This window comes from Sebastes fasciatus, chromosome 3 (genome assembly GCF_043250625.1).
Source record: "Sebastes fasciatus isolate fSebFas1 chromosome 3, fSebFas1.pri, whole genome shotgun sequence".
In the NCBI taxonomy this organism is placed as follows: domain Eukaryota; kingdom Metazoa; phylum Chordata; class Actinopteri; order Perciformes; family Sebastidae; genus Sebastes; species Sebastes fasciatus.
Genome location: NC_133797.1, coordinates 32,447,006 through 32,455,530, shown reverse-complemented (window position 1 = coordinate 32,455,530; position 8,525 = coordinate 32,447,006). Strand labels below are relative to the sequence as shown.

Here is an 8,525-nt window from a genome sequence, read left to right as displayed (position 1 = left end):
TACATACTATACTACGACTATACTACGACTGTCGAAAAAATTTTTTTAAATACATTGTATAGTGTGTCGAAAAAAAGTCATTTCAGTGTGTCAAATAAATAAGAAAAGTCATAGGTTAGTCGAAAAATGTCATAATATTATCTAAAAAAAAAAAGCCACAGTATAGTGTAAAGAAAAATAAAAAAAAATAAATAGTAAAGTATGTCGAAAAAAGTCATAGCATAGTATGTTGAAAAAAAAAAAAAAGTCAGAATATTATGTGGAAGTCATTGTATAGTATGTTGAAAAAATAAAAAAGTCATAGCGTAGTATGTGGGGAAAAAAAGTCATAGTATAATATATAAAAAAAAAAAAAAGTCATAGTGTAGTATGTGGGGAAAAAACTGAAAAAAACAAATAGTAAAGTATGTCGAAAAAAAGTCATAGTATAGTAAGTTGAAAAAAAAAAAAAAAAGTCAGTAGGCCTATAGTATGTCGAATAAAAGTCATTGTATAGTATGCTGAAAAAATAAAAGTCTGATTAAAGTATGGCGAAAAACAGTCATAGTATAGTATGTAAAAAAAATGAAGTCATCATATATTATGTAAAAAGTCATAGCATAGTATGTTGAAAAAATTAAAAAAAGTCAAAGTATAGTATGTCGGGGGAAAAAAATCATAGTATAGTATGTTGAAAAAATAAAAAGTCTCATTCAAATATGTTGAAAAACAGTCGTAGTATAGTATGTCAAAAAAATTAAAAGTCATAGTACAGTATGTTGAAAAAATTAAAAAGTCATAATAGAGTATGTCGAATAAAAGTCATTGCATTTATTTTGAAAACCTCGTCCGGATGTCTTGTTGTTATTGTTAATTGCTACCTTGACACCGGTGCGCTCCTCTTTTACAATGAAAAAAAGAGTCCCGAGTCCCAGCGGACACTAGTGGATCCTCTTCGGACGCAGGTAAGGGAAACTCACCTGGTTAAAGCTGAAAACGACGGATGTTTTTTTTTACTGTACTGTTTATGCTGATACTTTAGAGAAAAGCTAAAAAAAAAAATATTTTGATGACATTAAAAGTTGATGAAGGCAAGTATGAATGTGTAAAAGTTTTTTTGTGATTTCGCAACTATGACGTCCAGTTGTCTATCTGTCATGATGTGGTGTTGAAACGCTTCTTTTTATCACTTTAGAAAGACGATTATAATTCCACAAAAAAGTTTGGCATGGCTTGCTGCAATGCTTTGTCTATTTGTTTAGTATCACATTTCATCAGAAAACTAAATAAGCTAATTAACAATTTTGAATATAGAGGTATTATTACAGCATGAGCATGTGTTTTATTTCTATAACTTTCTAATTATCAGGAACAAAGTTGGCTTCCCTAAAAAAAAACACCTCAATCCTTTCCTGAAGGAGTCCCTCTCTGTTGTCAAACTAGTTTATCCACTTTGAGTCCACCCACAGTGGAGGAGCAGACTGCTCATTCAGTCATTCAAGGCCATAGATACCTACAGCTTGTAGCCACCCTCTGTGTGATGAAACCAAATAGCCCTGTGTATTCAGGGTTGGTACTGTATACCAGGGATGCACCGGTACAGATACTGGATCGGATATCGGTCCGATACTGACTCAAATAGCTGGATTGGATATCGGTGATAATGGAGCCGATTTATTCTATTAAATTTTATGTTTATATACTATGCACATTATATACAGTCATTTTAATTCTTGTTTAAGTTTTGACCAATTTGTTGCTGAATTTAAAAAATGTACACTTGAATTGTAATTCTTGTTCATTTCGACAATTTTTTTTACCAAGTTGCTGGTGTACGATTTATTATTTTAATAATATAGAATAATACAATTTATATCGATGTAGTTATTTGCGACATTTTGTTTTACAAAGTTAAGAAAACAATATTTAAGTCAAGCCGGATGTTACCTTACACATAAAAGAATGATCCCTTCCACACAGTGAAGCATACAGCTTATTAATTAAACATTGGTATCGGATCGGTCCTCTGTAGGGATGCTCATTTTGAAAAAATGTCTTAACCGATAACCGACCATTGTTAACCGATTATTAACCGATAAGATTTGTGCCTCGCATGCAGCGGTGTACCAGTTGTAGGAGCACAACAGATCTTCGTTGACGGTAGTCCCCAGTTCACTCGTCCGGGAGCGTTAACTTAGCAGCTACGATGCTGCGTGTAGTCTTGCGGACATGCCGCCACTTTCCCAGTAAAAGTCTCCATCGCACATTTAGTTTAGTTTAGCAGGTTGTCAGCTGTGTGTCTGCCCAGCGTAACTTTAGCGAGTGTCTACCAGTGTGTGTATTTGAGCTACGTTAGCAGCTCTAGCATTGGCTTCTAGGCCTCGTGCTCGCCACCGCACACGTAGTCTGCGTAACTTTAGCGAGTTTCCAACAGACCATGTGTGTGTGTTGGCGGTGTAGTTTTTCTCCTTAAAGTGACAAGCCACTCCTCTGAGCCGCTCAGCTTTTGAGTTAATTATTAACATTTCTTTTAACTGTTTTAACCAATAGCGTTAATCGGTTAAAATGCTTAATGTCGGTTAACGGTTAAACGGTTAATTATGGACATCCATAGTCCTCTGTATTGGTCGATACCCAAACCCCAGGTATCGGTACCAGGACTGAAAAAGTTGGATCGGGTGCATCCCTAGTTGGTACATCATTTGTCTTTTTGTGTCATATAACTTTAAAACCTTTGACAAGGAGTTCTCCAGAGACTGCACTGTGTTGAAAGCCAATTACAGCCTCAGTGTTTCACAGTCTCCCTCTTTTCTTTCATCAGTGTGGAGCAGCAGCAGCCAGGATGATCCCTGTGGGTGAATTCAGAAACTTCGGCGTAGAGCAGAACTCCAAGTATCGGGTCCTGAAACCGTGGTGGGACGTTTTCTCAGAGTACCTGTGCGTTGCTATGCTTATGATCGGAGTCTTTGGGTGCACCTTGCAGGTGAGGCACCGACAAACCGGCCACTTTGTGATCATGAGCTCTTAAATCCTTAAATGATTACACAGATTTAGAAACCTAATTATTACTAACCTAATGTAACCTGCGTGATGAGGGTAAAACATGTGTATCTATTGTGGCATATCAGCGGAATATCTTGTTCCCACATAACCTCCTCTCTGTTAAATTCCTACATTATCTGACCTCCAAGTCAGGCAAAAACACACAGTGTAACTGAATCAACTTGTCTCTCCTGACCCACTTACTGCGCATTCACTAACTTGCTGCTTAATGTGTCTCACTGCCTGATTATCATATCTGTGTCATATTAAAAATAGCACAGAAGGAAAGCAAATGAATTAATATGTAATCATCAATGATAACCAAGTAAATCAAGTTCTGCTACTTGATTCCTTGTTTCATGAACACCCAGTCTCCCTGTAGACGGTGAGAAAGGTGTCTGTGTTGCAAAAAGTAATACCAGTAATATCAGTAAATTGGACGACAAGTTCTATGGATCAGAAGTTTAACTGTTGCTCACAAAGACTTTACTGAAATAACGTATCTTCAATTTCAATTAAAAGCCTGGTGATATTCTATATTTTTCCTTTTGTCATCCAATCCCATAAAAAGAACAATACATTGATCCTATTAGGAAGTAACCAAAGCCTGATTCAGCTTATTCCTCTGTGCCACAGACCATTGTTTGTTTGTTTTTGTAGATAATTTTTTTGGCATTTCAAGCCTTTATTGATAGGACAGTGGACAGTTTAGAAAGGGAGGGAGGGAGAAAGAGAGAGATATGCGGAAATGGCCACAGGTCGAATTCGAATTCGGGCCGCCGCGGTTAGGACTCGGATAATAAAAAATTATAAAAAGAAAGAATGGAATAAAAAAAGTATCAATAAAACAAAAATAAGAAAGTAATAATAAAATAATAATAAATTAAATTAGCAAATAAGTTAATAGAAAATAAAGGGGGGGGATTCAAAATAATTAATCACAATTAATCGCACGATTGTCCATAGTTAATCGTGATTAATTGCACTTTTTTTTTATCTGATCAAAATGTACCTTAAAAGGGAGATTTGTCAAGTATTAAATACTCTTATCAACATGGCAGTTGGCAAATATGCTGCTTTATGCATATATTTATTATTGGAAATCAATTGGCAACAAAAAACAATGACAAATATTGTCCAGAAACCCTCACAGGTACTGCATTTAGCATAAAACATATGCTCAAATCATAACGTGGCAAACTGCAGCCCAAGACTCGTGGGTACCCATAGAACCCATTTTCATTCACATATCTTGAGGTCAGAGGTCAAGACACCCCTTTGAAAATGGCCATGCACTGGGTGACATGCTTTCAAAAAAGTGATTAATTGTGTAGAGTTTTTGACCGTCATGGAGGCATCTGTACTTGTTTTCTTCTCTGCTTGCTTTTTCAAGTTTTATCTCTAATTTGTCACCCGTTAGTATATAAGTGACAAAGTGGGTGAGAAAACACCATTTGTCCCCATTTTTCAACATTTCATACTAATTTAACCATGCTTGTTTAATCTTTATTTAGCCATAAGTCTTTATTTAGCCATAACTTGCAGACACATGCCATCCCAAGGTTTGTTTGTGTTTGGTAGTAAGTTTGGTTACAGAGCACGTACATCTTTTTGGTTAAATTGAAACACGGACCAGCATTGTTAAGTTTAGTTAAGCTAATCATTTTTCTTTCACTCATACTCACCATGTGCTCCACAGACAAAAGGAGGAGGCACCCAACCACTTCCTTTCTTTATGCACTGAGTGACATCATCAGTGATGTCACCGGAGTAGACCAAGCATAAACAATACACGTTTATGTATTGTGATCAGTCTAACCATGGTTGCAAATGTATGTTATGTAGGGATGTGTGTGAAAGCGTTTTAGTACTAATTTAGTGAGAATTAAATACTTCATTAGTCATCTTTCAGAGAAGGTTCTGGGTTTCCTGTGAGGATGGTACAGCCTGCTGCTGAGTGACTCTTGGTGATTGAAGGGACTACATAAGCATTTGTTTTGGGCTGGTACAGGGGAAGGATCTCTGTGTGAAGTTTGGTTGATATAAGTTATTTTATCATGAGTTGAGTGGTATTCATGAAGCCAAGTTTGTTTCTGTTGTTTGTATATATTTTTGTTACACGTGTATCATGGTGACACTGTACATAAAATACCTTTTTCTTCATAACTGGACAAAGTTTCCAGAGTCTGCCTCCTACACTCTGAGCCACTTTGGTCAGGCTTTTAAATATACATTAAAATGTTGAAAGGATACATTTGGACTTGGTCTTGAGCTTATTTTGAAACTCCTTTTTTAACAATTTTAAAGTCGGTGAATACAACGAGATGTTATTGTTGTCCTTTCAGACATACATTAGTCATGGCAAGTAACAGACTGTTATTAAATGATTTTTATTTATTTATTCTTTCATGATCTGTCTTCCACAGCTCACCCAAGACAAGATTTCATGCCTGCCCAGCCACTTCAGCAGCCCTACGCCTCAGGCAATCGATTGCAGCCACATACGGACCTGGAAGGAGAACGAGACGTCGCAGCACTCACTGGCCGTACCCGCAAAGCCCATCATGACAGAGGTGTTTGGTCGCAGGAACAACCTGGAAATCCCCCAGTACGTGTTTGTCAACCACTATTGCTACGAAAAGTTTGTCCACTGGTACGCAAAGTACTTCCCGTACCTCGTTGTGATCCACACTATGATCTTCATGGTAGCGAGCAGCTTCTGGTTCAAGTTCCCCGGGACGTCCTCTAAACTTGACCTCTTTGTCACCATCCTTGGGAAGTGCTTCGATTCGCCCTGGACCACGAGGGCCCTGAGTGAGGTTTCTGAGGAAAGAGGAGAGGAGAAACTGGTTAGTTGGAGGAGGAACACCGTGTCAAAAGATTCCACGGATCGACGGGGCGATGAGGAGGAGACCGCGGGTGTCGGACTGCTTCTTCGCTCGTCCTCCGTCAAGTCTAATCCAGAGAAGAAAAGCCCGGAGCCTCAGTCGGCCGCCTCCTCCTTGGATAAGAAGGAAGGAGAGCAGGCTAAAGCTCTGTTTGAAAAGGTGAAGAAGTTCAGAACTCATGTAGAGGAAGCAGACATCTTGTATGTCATGTATGTGCTGCAAACGTCACTAAAAGTCTTCAAGTTCCTCGTAATCATTATCTACACTGCGGTGCTGGTACCGAACATTGAGATAATAGTGCGCTGTTTAGTTCCTCCCGAGCTGACTGGTTTCGATATCTATTGCTGCAACCACAACAAAGCCCATCTTTTCTCCAAGCTTGCCTACTGCTACATCTGCTTTGTGGGAGTGTATGGACTTCTCTGCATCTACACTCTCTACTGGCAGTTTCATAGACCTCTGAAGGAGTACTCCTTTGAGCAGGTCCGACTGGAGACGGGAATTAACGACATACCGGATGTGAAGAATGACTTTGCGTTCCTCCTGCACCTTGTCGACCAATATGATGCCCTGTACTCTAAAAGATTTGCCGTTTTCCTCTCCGAGGTCAGCGAGAGCCATCTCCATCAGCTCAACCTCAACCACGTGTGGACCGCCAAAAAGCTGCGTACCCGCCTCGCCAGGAACGCCAGTAACCGGTTGGAGCTCCACCTGTCGATGTTGCCGGGGCTCCCCGACACGGTCTTTGACATTCCTGAAGTGGAATCGCTCAAACTGGAGCAAGTTAAAAATGTCACCATCCCAGCTAGCGTGGCAAAGCTGGAGTCTCTTCGGGAGTTGTCGCTGATCTTCTGCCCTGCAAAGCTCCAGCTGCCTGCCCTGAACCATCTCAAGGCACACTTAAAGGTCCTGTGTCTAGATTTTGAAAGTTTAGAAGAGGTGCCTATGTGGATGTACACCCTGCATAGTTTGGAGGAGTTATATCTGAATGGTCCTTTAACCAATGAGGTGTCCAGAAGTGCCACTCTGGACTCCTTTAGAGGGCTTAGAGCTCTGAGAGTCCTCTCTCTCTGCTCCAACCTTACTAAGATCCCACCCAGCTTAGTAGATGTTGCGTTGCAGCTGCAGCGGTTGTGCATCTATAACGAAGGTGTCAGGCTACAAGGTTTTAGCAGCCTGAAGAAGTTAACCAACATAACCTCGCTTGAGCTAGTGGGCTGCGAGTTGGAGCGAATCCCGAGTGCCGTCTTCAGCCTGAACAACCTGCAGGAGTTGGACCTGAAGGACAACAAACTCACCACTGTGGAGGAGATCCTGAGCTTACAGCACTGCAAACGTTTAGTGACACTAAAATTGTGGAACAACAAAATCACATACATCCCTGATCACATCAGTAAGCTGCACACCCTGGAGACGCTGGACGTCAGCTGGAACAAGCTACGAAAGCTTCCCTCTCGGCTGTTTTACTGCACCAAAATCAGGCACCTCGACGTCTCCCACAACCAGCTCACCTCTCTTCCTCCCGAGGTAGGCATCCTGCAGAGCCTCCAGTTCTTCTCCGCTGCTTTCAACTCTTTAGAGACGCTGCCAGAGGAGCTGTTCTCCTGTAAAAGGCTAAAGACGTTGGCCCTCGGAAACAACTGCCTGTCGGATCTTAGCTCCAGAGTGTCCAGCCTGGCCCAGCTGGTCCGGCTGGAGGTTAAAGGGAACCGGCTGGAGTCTTTACCTGTGGAGATAGGGGACTGTCCCCTGCTGAATCTCAGCGGACTGATAGTGGAGGACAACCTGCTGGATCTGCTGCCATCAGATGTACGCAGCAGGTTGACTAATGGCTGAATTTGTGGAGCTGTAAGGGCTGCCATTGACTCGTCTTTTCTCAGTGTAGCAAAGGTGGTCTGATCTGCATGGAGAAAACAGAAAATGAATCCATAACTGACCACAAAAGGCTAACGAAACACTAGAAAACGTATTTATAAAACCAGTCGTCATTAAATCTGTGTAAATGAGTGAACAATCAACATGTTTTTGAAAATGTTTTTTATGCATTTTCTTAAAAAAGGATTTTTTTTAAAATATATATTTTATAAAGTTTATAGGTGTCCTGTACTTTTATTTTGTACTGTATTTTTATTTAGCTGTTTTTTTCTGGTGTAGATCACGCAGTAATATAAAGTCTTTTAAACTGAAATTCAGGGGTCAGATTACTGATACTGTGGATGAGACAAGGGCTTACTAACACGTTGCAAGAACAAAACAGGATCTTCACCGTTTACTGGATATTTAATGTGGATTCTTCAGAGCACAAGTCAAATAATTTCTAACTGCGTTGAATCCTGTTGGACAGGTTTGTACGGCACAGGGAAGTGTTTCCCACAGTGCGGTGGCTCATGTTGCTCCCTTTCAGACACTGAACAAGTAGAGGGAGAAAAAGCCTTTCAGTAGCAGAATAAAAGGTATTCATCTCCCTGATTACATATTCAGTCAAATGGAGAAGACTGAAATCAGACATGGGATTATGAATCAGAAGTCAAGTCAGCTCGATGATACAATGATTAACAGCAAGAAAGAAGATAAAACTGCCGTCTTTAAAATGCCTTTTGAATGAGTGATCTATTG

General features: G+C 40.2%; 1 protein-coding gene across 1 annotated transcript; it reads left to right on the top strand.

The window, feature by feature from the left end:
- The first annotated feature begins 100 nt into the window (after positions 1 to 100).
- LOC141764798 (volume-regulated anion channel subunit LRRC8C) lies at positions 101 to 8,000 on the top strand. The gene is made up of 4 exons (XM_074630360.1): positions 101 to 308; positions 369 to 944; positions 2,801 to 2,962; positions 5,448 to 8,000. Exons 2-4 carry the CDS (start codon positions 756 to 758, stop codon positions 7,743 to 7,745), a joined length of 2,649 nt encoding a protein of 882 aa, XP_074486461.1. The 5' UTR covers positions 101 to 308; positions 369 to 755; the 3' UTR covers positions 7,746 to 8,000.
- The last annotated feature ends 525 nt before the right edge of the window (positions 8,001 to 8,525 follow it).